This window comes from Solea senegalensis, linkage group LG21 (genome assembly GCF_019176455.1).
Source record: "Solea senegalensis isolate Sse05_10M linkage group LG21, IFAPA_SoseM_1, whole genome shotgun sequence".
NCBI lineage: Eukaryota > Metazoa > Chordata > Actinopteri > Pleuronectiformes > Soleidae > Solea > Solea senegalensis.
The window spans coordinates 16,434,018-16,458,612 of NC_058040.1; the positions used below are offsets into that span (position 1 = coordinate 16,434,018).

Below are 24,595 nucleotides of genomic sequence, written 5' to 3' on the forward strand. Positions count from 1 at the left end.
GTCAAATCCACTGTGGTTTCTACTGCTGGGACAGGGGGCGTGGCTTAGTATATGTAGGTAACCTATGCCAAACAAGCCGACTATTATGTGCTACATTTAAATGTCAATAGTCGTCATGTAGGAGAAACAGTCTGTCATTAAATACTAGGAATTCATGTACAGGTGGAGAAAGTTCTCATCAAAATTAGAATATCAGTCACAGTTTTGTCTGAAATTAGCTTTGTTTTTTTAAATAATTAGATTAATAGTTTACTAAATTAATCCTCAACTATTTTGGTAATCAAATTAGAACATGGTTTCAGATTTTTCCGTGTTTTTAATGTGAAAGTTTCCTGGTTTTGTTTTGCTCAATGTAACAAGGGGAAAATCGATACAATGACATATCGCAATATTTTGCGATATTAATTCACTTTTGAGACTTGGAATATCATTTTTAAACTGACGTTTGTGGATTAGCATTAAATAAAATTTGACGTTTCAGTCCATGTGATGGTGCCAACTGCTCATTCTCACTAATGTGATTACATTGCAATATCGTGATACTATCGTATCGTGACTGAAATACCGTGCTAATATCCTATAGTGACTTAAACATCGTTAAAACATGCTACAAGTAAAATTAGTCCACAAATAAAATAAAACAATGTATTTCCTTTATGTGTGTTTGTTTCATGCTAATTGCTAAATTGTTAGCATGGAATGCGTACTAATTTACAGTTTTACCGTGAAGTCGTAACTGCAAATTAGGTCCTACGCGAGTCAGCTGCGTTACCGTTTTGGCAGAACTTTGCAACTTTAAAATCAGGCGGTTAAATTTAGCATTGTAGCTAAAGTTCAAGGTCACCACAACCTTTTGATTTCTTGTGAAATGAAGTGTTAGCTTTATAACCCTCAATAGAATTCTTTCAAATATGACACAAATGTTCACTTGAACTCACTTGAATAACTCAGATTAAGATTTTGGGGTCACCAAAGGTCAAACACCAAGGTCATGAAACATAGTTTTGGCCTCTTAATCGACTTCATGTTGTGTAAATAAAATGTTATTGACTGAAAGTGCTGTTTCGGAGCCTTCGTCAGTCCCCGTAGTAATTCTAAATATGCGTGCAACAATTTCAAACGTCTCAAAAATCGTCCACAAGACATCGCACATGTCACAAACCGCAGCGTCACAGTGAATCATGGGAAAAGCGAGAAGGTAGACGAAGGTGGCGACTATGTCTGGAATGAGGGTGTGAGCCTTAAACACTGAGAGACACACACATTCAAAAGTGTTTGGAATGGAAACGTCGCATACTCCGCTTGTGTGCTGAGGTGAAGAGTGTTCCTGATTAAAGTCTGCTTTGATTGTTTGTTATGGCCTTGAATTTGAATATCATACCAGGGAGGATGTTGGTATGAAACACTCCTGCCTTCCTCTTGACACGGATTTACATTCCTTGAAGTTAAGTGACAAGACGCCTTGAAAGACGACGAGAGACGACAGCGTCGCAGCAACTAATGATTATTCTCATCGTCGATTTCATCTGTACATCATTTTCTCCATTGAAGTGTTTCTGCGACCTCAAAATGACGACGTCTTCATGCCAAAGATGTTCAGAGGAGCAAAGAAAACACAACATATTCACATTTTTGACGCTCATAGAAACACTTATTCATTTATTTATTGTCAAAGTAGTTGGCTATTTAAGTGATCGTTCTACTGAAAAACAGTCTACAAGACATTCACTGTTAAACAGAACCAACTTTAGTTTTCCTGTCAGAAAAGTCGGTGTAACAATGAGATTAAGTGGTCAAACATGTTCAGAGATTAAGAGATTTTAATTCAACAAGCCTTTTATTAATTGGATAAAATCAGTTTTTTATGTCATGTGGTTCTCAGGGCATGGCTGAGTGTCCATGTAACACACACACACACACACACACACACACACACACATACATACAACTGTCACAATACATCACAATATCACTTTCACTGCAAATCAGATTGTGAACAGAGTTTTGCGATAAATCATCTTCACTGTGACACAGGAAGAAAAATGTGAGTGGACGGGTTGAGGCTGAAGATGTCAAAATGGCTGTAAATCAGTCCACACACACACACACACACACACACAGGTTTTCCTCACTGTGATCAATTTTTACCACAAACAAACAAATGTTCAGTCTATGATTCACTTTATAAAAATAAATACGCTTCAATGTGACGTGAAGCAGTTCAGCAATTGACGTAAACTTGGACAAATTCCGATGGTCCAGTCCTCAATAAAGGCTTTACCACTTTTAATTATGATATTTTTTTGTCATAAAATTTGACTTTTTCAAGCAAATTTCACATAGAATTATATAGAAAACATAAAAAAAGCATTAAAAAAAGCATAAATACATTTAACATTTAATTTATAGATGAAGTAGTTGGTACAACAGTTACTTAACTATCTGATTATTAATCGATTACTAAATTCAATTTGTTAATCTACTTTTCTGCTATTTTAATACTTGATTTATCAGAAAAGAATCAACAGATGAGCTGATAATGGGAAGGATCTTCAGCTGCAGGTGCTCTGGTATTAAAGGAAAAAATGCATAGAAGAGAGAAAGGAAAAGGTGTTCAAACCTGTTTTTTATTTACATTAGCTGTTCTGAATCAGAAGCAGGAGCCGCCTGTCTACACAACATGGAATGCTCTGAACTTTACAGATTTACGGGTCGTCCTCATTTATCTCTTTCAGACGGTTCACAGATTCACACCTGAAGACTGAAAACACGGTGGTGTTGCTCACAGCACAGATTAACCCTTAAAACATGTTTATCTCACCCTTAGACGGACTTTTCCAACAGGAAACAGGAGTTTGTGCCACTTTTTTAACTCATCTGCACCAAAGTCCATATAGAAAATCAGCGATTTTTATATCAAGGCACACAGGAGGTGTCGATCCACTGCCGCCTCCATCGGTGGGTTGTAATGTGTTATTTTGTGACTTCTGTATTTGAAAACCTTTGTTCACATTAACCTCAGTGACACAAACTGACCACACGGGGCAGCAGTAGACCAGCAGCTCCTGTGTCCCTGTGAGCTTAAATTGCTGATTTTCTCCATGGAATTTGGTGCAAGAGAGTAAAACTTCACAAATGATGTTGTATCAGCAAGAAAGTGAGGCAAACATGTTGTTAAGATATTGTAGACATGGATTTTATTTGGTGAGACTTATGTTAAGTGGCTAAAATCTGTTTTTCTCACATCTCAGCCTGGTTCACACACGGTATCAGCGCCTAATGGTATCGCTCGTTTTACAGCACTTAAAATTCTGTTTTCCTAAAACACTTCCCAGTGTCCCTGCATCTGAACATTTTCTCTCATCTTTTACGTTCACCGTAATGTTCAGGCCAAAGTGGTTCAGGTTTTTCCGGGTCACACGTGCGCTTTCCAGCCTCTTCCCTCCATCTTGAAATTTCTCCCACTAATGGACGCCTGGAAATACTAATTATTCATCGCCGCCGTCTCAAAGCGTCTCCCGCAAATGCGTTTTATAGCCCTTGTTGTTTTTTTCCCCTGCTAAGTTTTAATGAGTGTTGTTTTGCATTATGAAGTACCTCCAGGCTTCCATTTGGCATCTGGGAGAGTTGGCTTTGCTCCAACACTGCGGTCACCCGGTGCTTATTACTCATTAAGGCTCGTCGCAGGCCGAGTGGGTGCAGACTGGATGGGTGCTGGGGCTGGTGAGGGTGGTGGAGAGTAGATGTTTTTGTTGTTGTTGTGAAACAGAGCTAAGATGAGAAAGTGAAGAAGGTTCAAAAGTTTCCATCACCCTTTTTCCCTCTACTTATTTTTGTGAACAGCAAAACGACAGAAATCTTGTTATTTTCTGGGCTTTAATTAAATCTGTTTTGTTCAGAGCTGCAACTAACTAGTATTTTCATGATCAATTAGTTATAAAATACTTTAATGATTGAGTGCTTGGAATCAGAATTTCCCAAACCTGGAAATAATGATGTTCTCAAATGTCTTGATTCAGGTTTAATGATTTCTTTGTTATTCGGAGCAAAAGAAACCAGAAAATATTCACATTAAAGAAGCTGGAAAATCAGAAAACACTCAAACCGATTAATAGATTATCAGGATAGTTGATTAATTTGCCGCCCAAACTTAAAAGTGTGTTTAAAGCCAAATTGCACAACGTATATATCTTTAAATTTTGTTCAATCATTTATAGAATAAAACGTTCCTAAACTGGACAGAAAAACAGCTTTATTCTTTCCACAAAATTATATTTCACATTTTATTGGAACGGTAAAAAATACAGAAATGTTAAAAAATGATTATGACATCGACAGTTGATGATAAAATCAGATGTTTAATATTTTGTTGTATATAAAAATTTGTACAAACAGTTTTCTAATTAACGTTACTAATAGATATTGGTGGATAGATTTTTAGCTAGCTAGCTATGAATGTATCAAGTTAGCTATAGATAGATGTTTAGGAAGAGCATGTTTGGCTAGTTAGCTGTCAAGCTAGGTATAGATAGATGTTTAGCTTGTTAGCTTAGTAAGAGCATGTTTAGCTAGTTAGCGATCATGTTAGCTATAGATAGATGTTTAGGGAGAGCATGTTTTGCTTGATTCAGTACATATCTGAAAGAAGCTTCAGTGCAGTGAGGATTCTAGTCAGAATTCTAGCTTTTAAAATGTGGCCCGACTCTTATTTTGTAAATTTTAACCAATTCTTTTTTGTGTTTGATCTTGTTCACGTTTGTTATTTTAGCAGTACAGTAAATCAACATTTTGATAGGGTTTATTTCCTTTTAACAAACAAATACAGATTAAATATTTGAAATAATACTTCATTTTACTACTACTAATAATAATACAGTCACAATACTGTTGTGAAATGTTGTTTTTTTAAAACCCCAAAATGAGCGGCTAACTGAAGACTGCATGTTTTTGAGTTGAGTTCAAATTCGAGCAAATTGAATTTGTACACGATACCAGACTGTTGTAAATCCACCGACTGCAGGATAAACCTGGGTCGGGCAGGGAAGACAAAGCGCCGTAGGCTAAAGCTGCTGCTGTATGTTACTGTATAAGTGTCACACTATGTGTGTGTGTGTAGTTCTGCATGACTTCCCCACTGACTTACACACTAATGACAGCTCAGACATTTTATTTTTGGGTGGAGTTCATTGTACACTGGTTACAAATCCAGCCCAGTGTGTGTGTGTGTGTGTGTGTGTGTGTGTGTGTGTGTGTGTGTGTGTGTGTGTGTGTGTGTGCGTGCGTGCAGTGACAGCGTGTCATCACTCAGTCGCTAACATTCCTCGTCTACAAATCACGGACAGGACATTAAGATAGCCGAATTATAGTCAGAGTCAAAATTTAGTTGGACTAATGTGTTTACCTGACATTAAGAAAAGGAAATTGTTGTTTTAGTCCAACTAAGATTAGCTCGATATTAGTCGGACTAACGTGTTTACAGGACATTAAGAAAACCAAACTGTTGTCTTAGTCCGACTAAAATCGGACTTTTAACATGTACTATGTAAACACTGAGTGATAAACCTCTTGGTACTGTAACTCTTTCGAATTCAAATAAGTTCTTACACCTTATATTTCTTAAACTTGCAGTTTTTTAGCATCAGGTTAACAATCCTTATCTTTGTCTGTCCTGAAAAACCCACTGAGGCAGAAGAAAGTGTCTGCTTTGTTCTGTCGTACATCGATAATCATAGTGTTAGAGAGGTCGAGAGACACGTGATCTTCTGCTCGTTTCACTGTTAAATACAGAGGAACTGGTTCAGTTCTTCCTCCGTGAACAGGACGGGAGAGTAAATACAGGAGAAGAGGGAAATGTTCTTTATTCACGGCGTCATTAAACACAGACAAACTGGTTCTGCTGTTTTTATAGAGCCGGTGTTTTATGAAGAGAACGAGCCTCGTGCTGCTTTTATGGCACAAAAGTTGGTTTGGAAAACTGTGAATGTGACGTTTAACAATTATTAACTGCAGATTAATGTCAGTTACGCTTTAGTTTTTGTTCTGCTGGAGACCAGGTCATGTGGAGGTCGCCACCATGAGGAATCATGAAGTAGTGACACCGGAGAATCAAATATTGGTGGAAAATTGGATACATTTACAATATCAATATTAGGAAGATATTTGACTTCTTATCTGGACAAAGTTCTTACAATCTGAGGAAACGCCAGTATCAGCCTTCAAAGCCCAAGTTATTGATATCATAATTTATAGATCCGTCTTGGCCAGGTCTCTCCTGTAAAAGAGATTTTAATCTCAATGAGACTAACCTGGATAAATAAAGGATAAATTAAACAAAAATAAAAATGTTGCTCTTAATATTTAATGTGTTCTAATCTGATGTGATTGTCTGTATGTGTCCTCATGATTGTAGTTGTTTTTAACAGGGTCAGTGAACGCAGCGCTGCAGTTAAAAGTGATTAAATGTCCCTGGGCTGTAAATGAACCTGCAGGGGTTTTGGTTCACTCCCAGTTTAAAGCTGCTGCTGGTTCAAAGTACGCCTGCATACAAGGTGACATACCACAGCAGTGACTCATGAGCAAGGCATAATGGGAGAAAAGGGAGTTCCCTGGTGTGTACATATACACACATACACACACACAAACAGAGGAGGTTAGTTCGCTGAGTAATGATATGTGGTTATCGTGACTCTGCAAGGTCCACAGAGTTATGACCTCTGACCCCTTTTAGCTTGGAAGTGACCAGACAAGAATTTGCACAAGAAGCGTACAGTGTTTCACAAAAGTCAATGAAGGAGAGCTAGCAGAGAGCTAGTTACGAAAAACCCAAACTGCTCAGTTTTTAAACATGCACTTCATAGAGATTGAGAAGAAAATTCAATTATTTTGGGGAATTTTTGGAGGAATTCCCTATCATGATACGGCTGTCGCCTAGCAACAGATCTGGATTAGTACACATCGCTAACAACACAGAATTTTTGTTTTTGTTCGTTATTCGTCTGAGTAGAATCCTGGTAGTTGCTTGTCGTAGTTGAGATTGAGTGTAAGTAACTCTCCACCGTAACCGGAGGCTTCGTCGGTTGGAATCCCCGCCAAGTCGAGGTCTGGGGTGCCCCTGAGCAAGGAACCCAAGCCCCATCGCTCCTGGTTAATTGGATACTTAAAATTGACCCCATCCAGTGTAGTCCAAAGCCGTGTTTCCATCATGGTATGGTTGGGTTTGGTACAGTCTTGGTTGGACTTGCGTTGAGAACTGTGTTGAGAACTGAGAACGGTACCTTTTAGTTGGTAGGCGGAGTTTGGGATACGTAGTGTGACGTCGTACCGGTGAGTCGACAATGAACGCGACACAACAGACAACCAAAGACTTTGTATGAGGATAGACTGCGGGCATTGAAGTTGTTCTGTCACCCAATCCGTCCACCCGGAATGTACCGTGCCATTTTTACTCTGCTACCCCAAGGTAAGGGTGCCAAAAAATGGAACGGTTGGGGTCTGGTTATTTTGGTACTATTCCTAATGGGAACACAAAGAAAACTAACCCTACTGTACCAAACTGAACTGTTGCACAAGTGGCGGTCCCATGCCTGGATCAATGGGAGAGTTGTGTCAGGAAGGGCATCCGACACAAAAAACTCTGCCAAATGAAATATACGGATCATCCTCTGTTGCTCCTCCTAGAGAGGGAGAAGCTGAACCAAAGTAAAAAATGGTTACAGGGGTTTTACCAGCGGATCAGTAGAAGGAAACTATAAAACCTTCCTGTTTTCAGTGATTCCGGGAGTTTGTCCTTTATTTGTCCGACCCAACAATCAGAGATCAGATAACGACTTTTTGCACTTTGTATTGATGACAGTAAATCCTGTGTTTGTGTGACAGACAAAAACAAAGACATAAGACAAAACAAAGTCACCACAGAGGAGGTAGAGAAAGAACTTCAGACATGCGTCGCTCTCTTCATACCTGCCTGCTTATCAAGGTGTGTCCAGGTCGGGCTTTGGCGACGCGCCACAGTCATCAGGTCCCACCCATACACACCCTGAGCAGGGAGGTGGTTCCTCGTCACACTCAGTTGGGGAGGTGTGTGTGTTCCTGTATTTGTTACCTCTTAAGGACCTTATCTGGCATACCTCCAGTTGTCCTCATGGAGACCAAAACCTGGTCCTTGTGAGGCAGAACCTCATTTCTGAGGAGATGTTTAAGTTTAGGGATAGGGTTTAGGGCTTTGTTTCAGTTGTCCAAATGAATGGAAGTCAATGCAGAGTCGTGTGTGTGTGTGTGTGTGTGTGTGTGTGTGTGTGTTTAGTCACAGTTTGTTTATTCGCAGACCGACGTGACCGGACTTGTCACAGTTTTTAGGGTTTTGTCAGCGTTACTTTCGACGTCATTATTGAAGAACTGGCTCATGTATTTTGTTTGTCCAGTACAGTGTGTATCATTTTGTTGTCATACCAATATTTTTTGCAATTAAAGCAACTGTCGCCCCCTTGAGGAAGCCTGCGTAATTACCCCCCAAACCTGCTGCTTTCAGGATTAGTCGTCATAATCGGTTACTAGTCAATTATGTTGTAGCAGAGTTTTTAGTGTCATATAAATAAATGTTTATTTGTAACTGCAGTGCTCTACAGGAAGTGCTAGGGGCAGTGTTGCTTCCTTCATATACCCTGACTGCGTTCACTAATGAAGAACGTATGATGAAGTATGAGAACTTTCCTTTGAAAACATACCAGTGAAATAAGTTCAGCGCCTTGGTAAATTGCCGTGGGAGTAATGGGCGTGTGTTTATAGGTCACATCTTCAGACTTTACAGAATACGTTATCTCCATACTGTATCGCATGCTTCGCTATACACAGACTATAAAAATCAGCAAAAGCATTTTAGCTGAGTCAACAGTTTGTTTCTTCTTTTTGGGGAGAACTATATTTGTGACACAGCTGTCTTTGACATGACTCAGCACAAATGTGTTGTTAACAGCTTCATACGTTGATAAATATAAATCAAAAGTAACTGTATCGGACTGATATCGGTGTCCGTAGAGACTCGAGTTTGTGATATTGGTATCGGACACAAAAAAGTGGTATAGTCCCATCCCTACTTTTTTTACATGGGGGGTGAACTCATTTTAGTTTGGGGGTCGGACCAGTAAAATAATAGCATAATAACCTATAAACAACAAGATCTTTCCCCTTTGTTTTACATTTAATGATGTATCTTTTTACAAAACATATTATGAACATTTACACGACGTACAGATCACAGTGGACGTACAAAGGCGCTAAACATTTAGTCGCACGTGTCTGAAGCAAACTTTACATGTCATTTAGCAGACGCTTTTATCCAAAGCGACTTACAATTGAATCAAGTACAATTAGCCAGGGGTGGAATCGAACTTGCGACCATGATGTCTTTGGTACACAAGGTAGGGCCTTAACCACTGAGCCACTCCACCCCAAACTGTAATCGTAATGTCGACTGTTATAAATTCATCCTGCCTGTGGGCCCGATTGGACCCTTGGGTGGCCCGTGGGCCATATGTTTGACACACACCCCTGCCTGGCCTGCAGTAAAAAGGATACAAGTCACTTTCTATTTCACATTTTATAGCCTCAGTATATACGTTTTTAACGCAGCAAAAGTGAGTTAATTAGCATTTTTCCCTGATTTTTTTTCTCTCTCTCTCTCCGTCTCACACACACACACGCACACACACACACATATACACACACACACACACTGAAGTTAAGTAAACTGATCAGTCAGGCAAAGAAACTCTGGCCGGATATTAACTCTCTCTCTCTCTCTCTGGAGGTTGTAGTTAGGGTCATCTCCATGTACACAGTGGTGAAGCCCACCCACTAACACACACACACACACACACACAAACCCCCTGTGGTCTGACTTCAGTGTAGAAATGAGTTCTGACTTTATCCGTCACCATGAGCTCGTCTCTCTCTCCCGCAGCAGTGAGTACTTAACACACATTTATTTAAATATCTTTTTTGGACTGAAGCAGCTGTAGTTCTGTACTTTAGTCTTTTTATGTCAGTAATTAACAGGACATTAACATAGGGGGAAAAAAAAGGGAAAAACATTCCCTTGATGCACTGCAGCTCAAAGTGAGCGGACATCAGAGACCACGGGAGTCAAACAGAAGCAGAATGAGAAGAAGTCCAGGTCCAGTGTGTGTGTGTTCTGTGTTTCAGCTGAGACACACATTTAATGCTCTGATATCTAAAGAATATGTTTCACGGCTTAATCTCACCATTTTCTATCCATCGATGACTGAAAAGTGAGGTTGAACGTTACTCGGAGTCACCAAAGTGATGCAAAACTCACTAAATAAAGTAGCAGTCAACCGGCAGCTCCTGTGTCCTCATCAGCTTAAAACGCTGATTTTCTCCATGTTTTTTGGTGATTTTAATATCAGTTATCTATAGTTTATTTTTATGATGTGATGGCTTTAGATAATTGGTGTTTTAAAGCGTTAATATTGGTTTGTTTTACTGTACTTACTGACTTATTTTTGCTGTTGTTTAAAAGTCTCATTGCTCTTGGACTTCTGGACATATTTAGCATTGAAATGGTTATTTAAAGTTAGATTAAATGTGGTAGTTCCGTATGGTGTCACTTCTTTGTTGCGCCCCCTTGTGGAATACTCAAATTTGTCAAATACATATGAGTAACGATGGCTGAACAGAAAGTTGGAATAAAAACGGCAGTTAAGAAGAAATGGGAGAACATGCAAACTCCATGCAGAAAGGGCTCGAACCCGGGTCTTCTCACTGCAAGGCGAGAGTGCTGACCACTACACCACCGTGTGGCCCCCATTGAAATGTTTTCAATGTAATATAAACAAACAAAAAAAAAGATCTAGACAGAGTATTCTGACTTTAAAACCCCCCGTCTGCCCAAAAATCACATTTATATACCACTGATTTGTTCTCCCAATTATGTTTTGCCGGGAAACAATTTGGAGAAACAAATGAGTAGAATATGAACATCATTTCTGTGAGACGAGGTCACAAAGTAATGAGGAGAGAATCACAGCAGCCCACTTTCACCCAGCACTATTTTACTGTATAATCAGGTTTTTGTATATGACTTGTTTTTTTTTTTTTTACATCTTGAAACGAGTCAGAATTCCTCTACGCTCCTGTCGAGGCGTTCATCTTCCCCCGAAACACAATGGATTTGTTTTGATTACGTTTAATCAGACAAACAGTGACTCAGAGTGTCGGCGACACTCAGCCCACTCGTCTCACCGACGCTTCCACTCGTGTGCGGAGGGACGGGAATTAATTGCCTGCCGTCCATCTGTAGCGTTTCTATACGGCGCACGTGTGAAGATTGATGTCCCGCTTTAAGATGACAGTGGCGCGGGGTTAGCGGCTTCGGCGGCGTCTCACAATGGCTCTCTGTGTGTGTGTGTGTGTGTGTGTGTGTGTGTGGTGGATTTCAAAAATACAGAAGTGGGCGGGAAAGTTTCCACTCGCTGAATGTTTATATTTTTCTCTTCCTCTCAACAATACTGAACATTAATGATGCTCTACGATAGAGAACTTTGACTGTTTTTTTACCGCGTAAACCAACTTTAAAAAGGTTGATGAGTAAATGGATTTTCTACACTTAACTCTTTTCAGACTTAAAACAGAAATGTTCAGGGTTTTTACCCTAATTTAACATTGCAAGTTTATATATAAAATACATATATAAAAGAGCGTAGTTTATGCCATATAATATTCTCACATACTTCATTTACGTTACATAGCAGATTTTTAAAAGACTCCTGTTGTAAAGAGCTTTAATTCGACTGTAGATCAACCGAAAAGCAAGAAAACAATAAAAAAAAGGTGATGAAATACTGAAAATATTCTCTCTGTCTTTTAAAGTCTCCAGAGTTCCAGAGACACAGTGAGGACATCCCTGCTTCTGTGGACAAGACAGAAGACAACGTCACTGCAAACCAGCCGGTAAATAAATGACACCAACAATTATCTGAATCATCAACTGACTTTATTTTTCTCGCTGTGAATCGCTGTTACTTCAACACTGCGTTCCTCTAAACGCTTAATACTGAGATGTATTTTTAGACCCACTGTCTTTACTGCGTGATTTTTCTCTTTTTCCTCTTATTTCTCTTATTTTCCCCTCGTTGCTGTCGTTGTCTCCTGGGGCCACGTCGTTCACAGATAAGCAGCTTAAATCCAATTTACTGCCTCATTCTATAGCGCCTTCTAAGTGTCTTTGTTTCTGTAAACGCCTTCATTTGCAAAAAAAAAAAGAAAAATCCAACAAATGACTTTTAGTATAATGAAATGAAACATATGTTTGAAATGGTTGTCATTTGGCTTTAATGTCACTTCCCCATATGTGACCTGCTGCAGTGCAGATACTCCGGAAACAAGTCTTTACCAGCTACAGCTACATACTGGAACTATAAGTAGAATCTGGAACTTTAAGGAGATTTTGGAACCTTAAGTAGAATTTGGACCATAGTTTGGATAAAATTCCAATCAACAAAATTATTATGTTTTCATTAGTGTAGAAAACTAAGAATCTTTTGGGACCTTAACTTTACTTTCTATCTCTATTTTAACTTGTGTTTCCTTCATGCACAGAAATAGGATTACATTTTCTTTTTCCTGCAAACTAACTGCAGTTTCAGCATGTGAAGTATTCAGAGTTAATAATAATAGACAGATGCAATTTGTCCTGAAACTGATACCTGGGCTCGGGTTATCAGCCAACTTTGAGCTGCTAATCTTCAAAATAAATAAATGAAAGAAGATCTGTTAGATATTTCTTATTTCTTATTAAGTATTAGTTTCACTCACTGCAAGTTTGTTTATCTCAGGTATCAAGTTATCATCTGTGTATTTGATCACTTGGATAATATTTGAAATTCAACTCTATTTAAACTATTTAGAGCGGATTAAGTGTGAGATAAATATCCTGAACCTGATTCAAAAATAAAAACACTTATTCAAATGTCTGCTTAGAATTGGGCTGGTTATTGACTCAAATTTAGTTGATACCTGGACTGATACCGATTTAATTAAACGTTAATGTTAAATTACAGTAAAATTCTTCACCTTTAGCTGAACCAAATCATCGGACACGCCGGCCTCTTGGGACTAAACACAGCCAATCACGAGCTTGACATCGAACGACAACAGTACTTGACTCGGCTCTACTCTAAAAAGACTTAAAAATTCTACTTAAAGTTCCAAAATTCTACTTAAAGTTCCAAAATTCTACTTAAAGTTCCAAAATCTACTTAAAGTTCCAAATTCCACTGATATTGACGTCTTTCATCTCAAGACTTCTGCCACTTGAAATGTGTATGTTGTTGATTGAATCAACTCAATCTCTTGTTCTAAATTAACTTCATCCAGTAAAAAGTAAAAAAAGACTTCATTTGGACCAGTTTCAGTTTTCAAACACTTTTTAGTCCGACCCACCCGTCTCATCTGCCCCAAATAGAATGAAGTATCCACAACAAGTATCTACCATACAACACACAAATATGTGCGTAATACACCATAATTAAAGTCAAAGAGCCCTTAAGTCCTATACACTGTGTCACTCACATGTGTCTTAAGTTTCAATGTAAACGTGACGACTAGAGATCCGATTTGGCTGCTGTGTGAGAAAAGAGTGCCAGTTTGTGTCTCAGAGTGAGTCACAGGGACACAGACAGACAGTGAGACAGACAGTGAGACAGACGGACAGATAGAGAGGACGATGAAGGTTAGCGGCGTCCTCTGCCAGGATGACTCAGCAGGGCCTGTCGTCGTCTCAGCCCACAGTCGACAAACTCCGCGAGTTCAGACACGACAAAAGCGTTTTTTGCGGATTTGAGTTTGTTCAAGTTCACGTTTAAACCCCGCGTGTCCTTAAATGCCCCCCCCCCGCACTCGTCTCCACTGTCTCTGCGTCTTCACCTCTGCTTCTCTCTGATTCATCCTTCTCTGTGTTTTACTGGTGTTAGGTTATGACTGACGGCGGAGATGTTAGACTTACTGTGTTTTAAGCACGCGATGACTTACAGATTAGGACCTGGATTGTTTTGTCTCGTGTTAACACACTTTTCCTTTGACTCTTCTTTTCCACCCCGGCTTCAGGTTTAAACGTGTCGACGAGAAACAAAAGCAAAACAAACCCAGATCAAGGATATGGCACTGACTCCTTTCCTACACGATGAAAGCTAATTCCGCTAGCACCATATTGTAAAAAAAGACATTGCGATGTTATGTTGATAACCACGGTGATAAGTGTTTGTTAGGACGTAAAGATTCTCAAGAAAAGTGATACGATCTAAACTGTTGTGTACGACGGCGTATTAAGACCAAGCTGAAGAGAATAAAGTCGTAATTTTAAAAAGGTTATCATATTACAAGAATAAAAGTCATAATATTACGAGAATAAGTCGTAATATTATGAGAATAAGTCGTAATATTATGAGAATAAGTCATAATATTATGAGAATAAATTCATAATATTATGAGAATAAAGTTGTAATATTATGAGAATAAGTCGTAATATTATGAGAATAAAGTCATAATATTATGAGAATAAAGTCGTAATATTATGAGTTGTAATATTATGAGAATAAAGTCGTAATATTATGAGAATAAAGTCGTAATATTATGAGAATAAAGTCGTAATATTATGAGAATAAGTCATAATATTACGAGAATAAAGTCGTAATATTACGAGAATAAGTCGTAATATTACGAGAATAAAGTCGTAATATTAAGAAGTCTTTTTTATCAGTGTCTAACATATTATTATTAAACAGCAGCAGCACACAGATGAGTAGACAAGTTCGATCGTTTACGAAACACACAAATCGCCGAGGTGGACCGCAAATTAAAAATGGCCGACTTCCTGTTTTTTTTTCCAGTCTTGAGCTGTGACATGTTTTCACTGAATTTTGTGGAATTTGGTGCAACTTAGTTGTTTTTTTTTATATTGATTGTTTGTTTTTTGGTGAAAACTTCACCTTTGTGGGGCACTACTGAGCCATTTTGCACCACTTTTACATAAGTCCTTATTTTAATAAAACTTATAAAATTGATTTGATTTGCGTGGCAGTTTCCGCTCCCATTGTCGCCGCTCGGTGCGTCTGTAGGGAGAAAACTAAATTCCAGTTATTCCTCGCAGTGTTCAGGTCGTAAATCGTCATCATCATCATAATAAAGCTGGATTGATGGGATCTACCCTCATTGTGAAAGTGAAACTGATGAATGAATGAATGAATGTGATCGATGGTTGACTGCGGTCACTCACAGCAGTAATTAAATAAAGAATGGAAAACTGGATCTTGTCCAAGGTTGTGAGAGTTTGGGATTTTTCATTAGTTTTACTTTTTATTTCATTTTGACTTTTTTTAAATGAGTTGGTTTTAAAAGAGTGGCTTTGCTAAGAGTTAAATGCGTAGTTTTTTTTTTGTAATATAATACAGTCAACTGACATGAACATAACAACATAAATAATAATTATAAATAGCCCTCATGAGACACGTTTAGTAACAACATCATTTTTATTATGTGTGTAATAAATGTACAGAGACGGAAACGAAGCACATTTTCTCTACAATATTAGTTTTATAAATAAACAATTCAGTTTGTTAGTTATCGTTTGTTTTAATAATCGTTATTTGGTTCTAACTCTACAGTATATAACCACTATATAACTATAATAACCTTGACTCTGGCTGTGGCCTCAGGGTTCGGAGTGCGAGGAGAATCCCGGACTGTGGCGTTTCGCCGTTTGGAGCAAGGAGCTGACCTTTGAACTCCAGCAGCTGCAGAGACGCACAGAGCAGGAGCTCTGCAACATAAACACACAGTGAGTCCACGCAAACATCACACGTGTGTGTTTGTCAAATATACGTAATTGTTCCTTCAAAGGAGGATTCTTTTTTTTTAGACTTTTTTGGCCGCAGGGTTGAACCACGTTTGTTGTGTTTGAAGGATGTTGTCATTGTCATTTTGACTCAAACCCCTGGTGTGCGTTATAATTACAGTCCACTTGTCTCGATAGTTTATTTTGTAAAGATTGACAACACTCCCCAGAAGGTGTGTTCATATTGAAAGTGGAGTGTCGCCCATTCAGCTATTATGGTCGCTGGATCATTTCTGTTTATTCACACAGGTGAAATGATTAAACACAAAGTCCTCGAGGCTCATGCTCTGACTAATTATGATTGTGGTAAAGTGCAACCAACAGTTTGACACACATTTACAAAGGTTACTTGGTAACACAACTTTCTTCCTCTTCGCCCGCTCTTGGTCGTAAGAATGTTTAGTACTTACTTTTAGTTTGGCCTTCGGGTAACCACGTCTTGTTGCGCAAGTTCAACGCTTTTGACTCAAGTTAGTGGAGCAAACAACACAATTTTGTGCAACTGAAAAAATTGTCTCACGCAACTTTACTCAGTCTAGGCAAAGATCGGGTGGTTTGCTTCACTCTGTTGAGTTGAAGTATTTGAACTTGCGGAGCAAATAAGGAGAATCATCAGGATTTGGGACCCATAGATGCTGATGATGTGATGATGTTTGCACCTACTCTAAAAGGGGGGTATTTATATGACTACAACAGAAAATGAAAAAGAATGAAAGCAGCATTGTGTGCAGCTGCCTCCCTGCCAGCAGGCCGGGTAAGCCTGTGTTCTGGCCGGCGCTTGAAGGTCACTTTGGGTCTGGGAAGTCCTACTTCCTGTGTGCAGGTCATGGTTTGCTTGTTCAGGGTGGGCCCTTGGTCTCACATATGAAGTTTTGAGCCGATCGGTCAATGTACGGGCAAGTTACAGGGCACTTCCTGTTTGGTGGCGTTTGAAAATGTCTGACATCGCGTTGGGGTCACGTTTGTGTTTGTAGACGTGTTCAGGGTCGCTCTCTCGTGTCCCAATCGGTCAATGTATGTTGAAGTTATACGGCACTTCCTGTTTCACTGCAAATTTGAAATGACTTCCTGTTGAGTCGGGGTCATGGTCCCAATGGGATTTCTTTGTTTGTACTGTGCTGAACGACGTTCCCACCAAATTCTGTACAATTTGGCGCAACTAAGTTACGGCCTGCTCCATGACCTGAGGGGGGCAGTACTGAGCCATTTTACATTGGTTTTTCGCATTTCCATTATTTTATTTGAAGTGTTTTCGTTTCCCTGCACGTTGAGGGGGTGAGATTTGAGATTCTATGTGGTCCTCACACCACTGTGTTTCTGTTTCTGTTTCCTGTTTAAACAGAACATTGGATGGCTAACATGCACATACTGGTTTGGTAAAGACTCGATGGGGAACAAACGTAACCTAAACAAAACAGAAAGTCTCTTCTTTCTCCTGACTGGTGATTATTGTCTGTGAAGGTGGAAAGTTGACATAAAACCAGGAGCATGTTGTGTGGTGTTTGAACATGTGAGTGGGAGGAAGCTCGGTGTGTGTTTGTGGGCTTTTGTCACGGAGCTGAAAACCAACTGTGGGAGTTTCACTGTATCTCATAACAGCAGCAGGTTCTGCTCCACTTGAGAAAACAACAGGATCCTGCCTGTGTGTGTGTGTGTGTGTGTGTGTGAAAGTGTGACAGATGGGAGAACACACAGAAAACGAAAGTGAATGCTTCTTTTTTTTTCTTCTCCTGATTCTCTCTCAATTTCACTCTCTGTGTGTGTTCTTGTCCTTCTATCCTTATGGGGACCGTGACCTCACACAGGACATCTGGACATTTTCCTTGGTCCTCGTAAAATCAAAAACCTGTTATATGTTCCGTGATATTTGGGTCTTAAGCTCCAGGTTAGGATTAGACTTAGGTTAAAATGATCGTAAGGAGCTTGGTGTCAATTATGGTTCTCCAAAAAAAAAGAGAGTTGCGGTGCATTTTCACTAACTCTCTCCTCGGTCCGCGTGATCTTTTCACCATCAACACTCTCTGTTGTGGACAGTTCTCTCTGAGAGAAGCCGCCGTCTTGAATTTAGCGGTGAAACTCGGCTCCGTGTGGTTGTTGTGAAACTACACAAGATGAGCGTTTCTTCTCTGAGAGATAACGTTAAAGTCGTACAGCTCCAACGTAATGCTTGGTCCGGAGAATCTCAGCGCTGGTTGGCCTTTAGCGTTCTAAACTGTAGCGCACCATGATGGAAACACGACTCATGTGTCATGAACTATGACTTCACTGACGGTGAAGACCTCGCTGACTCGGCCTCACCCTTCGCTCTCTGTTCTCCTGCCATCATTTGGCAGAACAACAGTGCAACTCGTCTCACTTGTGTCAGTTTGAGACAAGAAACAACACATCCCAGCGTTTAAGGTGTGCGCACACACACACACACACACACACACAGATTTGATGGTATTCCAGGAACTGTCCTATTTCTCACCAACCTTCATGTTCTGGTTGCCAACGGTTACTGACTCCTGTCGCAACTTGGATAAAAGGGTTTTAATGAGTGGAGATTAATGCTTCCTCAATAACAACTGTTGCATGTCTTCCCGTCTCTTTCCCAACATGATATCCACACCACACACACATCCTGTCGTTTACTGGAAGACGACGGCGATGATGACGACGTCATCCCGCGTTCATTTTAGCCGGGGGTTTACCTCGTCTTTACCGGAGGCTTACGTCACAATGTCAGAGACAACAACCGGGGTGGGGTTTGAAGACACTGAGGACACTCGCAAACACGGATAAAGCCGCTGTTTTCTGGGGAAGTGAACTTTAAGCTGCTTTTATACGGAGAGAACTTGTAGAGACTCAGTGTCTTTGTCCAGCTTCAGAATTATTCTGCTGTTTTTGTGAGAACTTAATCCCAAGCATAAGGTTTTCGTCCACATCTTTATCACAACCCGACTTTTCTCACGCCATTTTATAGTGAGCGGAGGATGAGCGGCGTCTTATAAAGTAACTGTTACTGCGTAAATTTGGACCATTGACAAATAAAGCTGTTTTGAGGACTTATGGATTAAAGTAACCAGAGAATATTCCCATTTCAGAAGCTGAAAAATCCCAGAAACCTGATTTAATTTTCAAAATAAAAGTCAAATCAATTAATTGGTTATGAAAAATATTTGCCAATTTATTTAGTTAATTGGTTATTAATCCATCAAACTTAGATTTAAACTAAGTTTCATTTAAACCACCCGGCTCTGTGTTTGGATCTCGTGTTGCCCGGTGACACAGGAAGTGAGGCGAAGGCGACAGAAATGAGCGAGGAAAGACTGAAAAGAAGCGTCCTCAAAAAGTTTCAGAAGTGAATTCTACTGCTCTAAAAACTCCAAAAACAAAATGGCCGTTTAGTAGTTTGGTGAGGTAAACGCTCCCTGACTCCGCCCACCCCTGTTCTGCCGCCGTATACACACAAACGCTCCCTCGGATGCCTGTTTACAACAACAAAAATCACCAAATGTTACATACTACAGCTTTTAATCATCTGCGATCATTTGTTGAGTTTGTTGAGGAATATTTGAGGAATTTTAGACGCGTTAAAATGCAAACATTTTTCTATCGCGTTCAAGTCCGATTTTAACCAAACTTTTACAATATACCATTTTTTTTGTTTTTCAGCCAAATGAAATCGGTGAAATCATAATTTTTTCCCCCCAATAATTAAAATTAAAACACAATCATCATCTTAATGTTAGTGATTTTTATCGCGATAAATAAAATCATACATCGTACCGTCTTTCATTCTGGTCTGTCTTTTGTTATAATCTCTATTTTTTGATAGTTTTTGCCTCTTGTTTGTTTTATTTGTCTCTTATTTGTTTGTTACAGGTTAGCTTTTCCTCTTCTTTATCGCCCTCTTTCCTCCTCCGCATGACATTTTTCCTTCTTCCCTACATTCCTCTTCTCCTTTTTCCTCCCTTTTCTGTCAGATGTTAATTATTTTCATTCACCGTCTTTTTTTAAAAATATAATGTAAATATCTCTCCTTCCTCCTCCTCCCCCACATTCTTCATCTCTGGTCTTCTCTTTTTTTTTTTGCACACGTGTCAAAACAACATTCGTGTTCATTTACATACAAAGTTCATACAAAAATTCATTCTGCTGTAAATACACACATGCGGACGCGGCACGCGTACACACGTCCCGCGTGACCTCGACACATGTGACAGGCTGTCAATAATAGACAATAAAAAACAATAAATCATAAATTAAAATATATAAATATATAAGTAACACCCACACGTTTATTTCACCTGCGAATATGAGTTGAAAAAACGTGTTTCTCGCATACGTTTTCACACCGGCATTCACGCTGTTCTGTGAGTTAACGCTCCGTCACTGACAGCTGACTCTGTGTGTGTGTGTGTGTGGTTAATGAAGTCATTTGATTGGCCCCACGTTCCGTGTTTTGATTGACAGGTGACAAAGCGGCTCGTTTGCATGAAGCTGTCATCGTGAACTCGACATCACATTTGTCTCCGCGTGAACACGAGGTTATAATTATATCATTACCTATAGATCACTGACACGGGTTAAATTTCCCACAATACCTCAGGGGAGAAGAGAGGAAAAAAAAGCCTCCAGTATTTAACATACACATCGTGTTCTTTTTAGTAAAGAAAAATAAAAGTTAAAGTTCATTAAAAACATAAATAAAATGAGATGAAACTTGAAATATATATAATATATTCATAATATTCTTATGAATGTCCACCAGGGGGCGACTCCACTGGCTAGTGCGTCGCTCTAAGAAGAAAGTAGCTAAAATAATTTCCTATATTAACCACTTAATTTTGCCGTTAGACTGACTTTCCTAATAGAAATCTGTCAGGATGAAAATGACTCACTCTCCTGCACCAAACCCCATAGAGAAAATCAACAATTTTAACCTCACAGCTCACAGGAGTTGTCGTTCCACTGCCGCCTCCATCCATAAGCTCAAATGTACTATTCTGTAAAATTCTGTGTTTGAAATCCTTTGTTCGGATTTACCTCAGTGACACAAACTGACCACACGAGGCAGCAGTAGACAAGCAGCTCCTGTGTCCCTGTGAGCTTAAATCGCTGATTTTCTTCATGGAGTTTGGTGTAAAAGGAAGTAGTGGTTAACAAACTTGTATTTAATCTGTGTAACACTGAGATAAAGCAGAGAACATTATTATTAAGTTAATTGTAGACTTGAGCTAATGTAGATTTTTTTAAATGAGCCATTTGTTAACTGACAACTTTCCCTTAGACACAACATTTAAAAGAAGAGGACGATGATCTTAAGTCTGAAGAATCTTTGTACATATACATTCAGAATGTTATCTTCAGAAAATAAGATTTCTAATCTTATTTTCATACCTGAAACCTAGTTGTTATCCCACATTAAAGTTTACTCAATTATAACCCACAGTGGCCTGAGTGTAAACTCCTTAAAAACCTCTTTAACCTAAGGGTACGCTGTCTCCCTTAAGGACCTTTTTGAGTTTTTGTTTCATTCTGTTTCATCCGCTTGATGATTGTCTTCTTCTTCTTCTTCTTCTTCTCCTCCTCTCAAACACAACACTTCTCTCCTGTCATCATCTTCATCATCTTCATCATCAGCTGCTGCTCTCTGTGTCACAGAGGTTTAGTGACCCCCGGTGGACAAACGTGTCATTGCACGCCGTGATGGTCTCAGAGAAAGTTGTCACCTGGGAGTGACTTTAAATCAGACTGTAATCATGTTGTTAATGAGTCCATATGTAAACACAGAGGTGGTTTATGAACACAGCCTGTTACTGACCCTCCACCTTCATCATCATCGTCCTCCTCTTTACTGCCGCCATCTTTTTACTTTTTTTTAAACTTTACTGATACAGGTGTTTTTATACAGCCAGGTTTATTTATAGAGAGAATCACAGTCTCCACAGACTCTGCACTTACTGTCGGTACTAGTAATCTTCTACTATTACTAATACTACTACTGTTATTCTACTATATTATACTTTCACTACTGACTACCACAACTTTACTTCTTCTACTTTCTCTGCTAACTACCGCTACATTACTGTTACTACTAGGACTATATTTACTAGCATTATTACTCACTCCTGCTGCTTTACTTCAACCTTTTGACCTTTTCTTAACAATGTGTGTGTTTGTACGTTGGTGAAATACGTCCCTGTGGTGCGAACACACAAACACACGATTGCTGACTTTATCCGGCACATTAGCTTCATATATAAAATCCTCTGTAAAACACTGTGCTCCACTGTGCAGCCACCAACAGCACACTTGTCCCTCCGCGTTGACATAATACCGCTCTTCCTCCCTCGCCTGCACTCTCGCAGGGACAAGGTGGAGCTAAGGTGGAGCTCTCGAGGTAAACTTACTGGTGGGGCGGTAACATTCGCGTGTTTTACCGCCTATACTTACACTAAGGGGGACCACGAAAACATGACTGAGAATTGTTTTTATTCGACTGGTAGGGCCTCCAGAGTCCCAAATATAAGTATTAAAATGGTTAAAAAGTTGATTTTGCATAATATGTCCCCTTTAAGTTTCCAGACCTGGAGACGACGCTCGTGTTTAAATACAGAGTCCTGTACTAACCTCTGTGATCCTGACATGAACGACGTTGATCATGTGACTGAGTGTAGTTTATTAAACATATTTGACTCCAGAGAATTATTGACCGACTCTGCATCAGCTGTTCAGCTCTGTGTGTGTGTGTGTGTGTGTGTGTCTATGAAAACACTGTGGTGTTTGTTGAAGGAAGGGAACGCGTTCCTCTTAAACACAGTGTGTGACTCTGACTCTGAGGAAAAGTCATAAATCTGCAAAGAAAAATACGACCTGGACTCGTTTGTGTGTCGCTATGACGACCTCCGTCCATGTTGACGAGGAACTATGAAGTCATGGAAAACGACGTGACAGAGAAGTGTTTGTGTAGCTTTATCTGCAAAGGTATGGCTAGTGTAGCCCAGTTTTTGCTGGTAAACCCTCTCCAGACCAGTTGGTGGCGCCCATTCTTGGGTATCTCGCAAATTGACAACCTCAGAAGAAGATTACAACGTTGTTTCTGGACAGTAAAGAGTTCCACTGGTGATCCATCTTCTACCACTCGTGTTGTTGGTGTTTTACAACCTTATGTTGTGCCACCTAGTGGATTGGAGTGGAATGGAACGTGTGATCGGCCACGATTGCATTGCAGACCTTCTATTTTACTTAGAATACAACTCTATATATTTGTGTAGAGTATATAACGATGGAAGTATGGCAGCCAATAGGAGGCACCCTCTCACTCTGAACTGCCCTGTGATTGGGCAGTCTCCTGTCACTTGACTTACATAATGATGGAAGGTTTTTATGGAGTTATTGATCCCCCATAAAAGCCTGTCTTTTGGAGTTATTGATCCTGAAGTCATTTCTTTTCTGCTTTCGTGTTTTCAGACTCCTACAAATTGAAGGTCGCCGTCAGCTGCTAAACTCTGAGCTCTTACATCTTCACAAGAAGAAGAAGCAGAACGAGGAGGAACTGAGGAGAAGCTCCAGCCTTCCGAGCACCACTGTAAGTGACATCATTCTCACATCTCAGACGGTTTCAGAAGAGTTTTAGAACATTTCAGAACAGCTCCTGGTTTTTCTTCCCTCTCCAGTTTCAGTTGTGTGCTCTTCACGAGCTTCAGGCCTCCATCACCGAGTGTTTGGTCCAGTCTGAGGGGCTGGTGTTCCAGGAGGAGGCACTGTGCGCACTCCGAGACCTGCTGAGCCAAGACCTGCAGACGTACCAGGAGGAAACAAAGAGACTGACCCGATTCACACGGAGAGTTCTCCAACCATCCCACCGGTACCTGAACGCACCGCTCTGAACAAATAACATTTACATGTGTCAGATTAACTTTTAAGTTCAGGATGTTTGAAGTGTGTTTGTGTGAGGTATCTGTAATTTGTTTTAAATCATGGCTGCAAACATGAATGAAAGACACACCCAGTAAAGTCTATGTGCGCTCCAGTTTGCTGTTCGAGAGCCTTTTTAAAACAGAAAACTCTTCTGCACCAAAGCCCTTAGAGAAAATGAGTGCTGTGCATTGTTGGTCCACTGCTGCCTCAATCAGTAAGTCCAAATGTGTTATTCTGTGGTTTTACCTCAGTGACACAAACTGACCACACGAGGCAGCAGTGGACCAGCAGCTCCTGTGTAGCCCTGAGCTAAAAAGTGATGATTTTGAATTTGGTGTGAGAAAGTTTTCTGCTCTGTACAAAACGCCTCATTCTACCTAAAATCCCGTGCTATCCCTTTAATGATGTGCCGTCGTTGTGTCCTTCAGGTCAGAGGGAGAGGACGCCTTCACTCACAGACGTGGTGACCAAAGCATGCAGGGAAAGAACGAGACGGGACAGAACAATAACATGGTACAGTCACACATCTCACATCACACAGCGTCCACATTTCCACCAGCGTTTAAAAAATCACAGACATGTTTTCACTCAAAGTCCTGGAATGTTCAAGGTCACTGGACGACGTGGACTGAATCGGTTAATTAACGGGAAATGTCTTTGTTCAAAACGCGATCCTGGTTCAGGAAAGGAAAAAAGGAACCGGTGAATATTAATAAAAGGCAAGAATAGAACTGCTCAGGTGTGTGTGTGTGTGTGTGTGTGTGTGTGTGTGTGTGTGTG

General features: G+C 39.9%; 1 protein-coding gene across 1 annotated transcript in view; it reads left to right on the top strand.

The window, feature by feature from the left end:
* Nucleotides 1–24,595, top strand: part of LOC122758656 — a 49,957-nt gene that overhangs the window by 9,313 nt on the left and 16,049 nt on the right. The window contains exons 4-8 of the mRNA XM_044012925.1: nucleotides 11,887–11,967; nucleotides 15,729–15,850; nucleotides 23,366–23,483; nucleotides 23,572–23,762; nucleotides 24,244–24,328. Coding sequence (XP_043868860.1) covers nucleotides 11,887–11,967; nucleotides 15,729–15,850; nucleotides 23,366–23,483; nucleotides 23,572–23,762; nucleotides 24,244–24,328 — 597 coding nt within the window. The remainder of the gene's footprint in view (nucleotides 1–11,886; nucleotides 11,968–15,728; nucleotides 15,851–23,365; nucleotides 23,484–23,571; nucleotides 23,763–24,243; nucleotides 24,329–24,595) is intronic.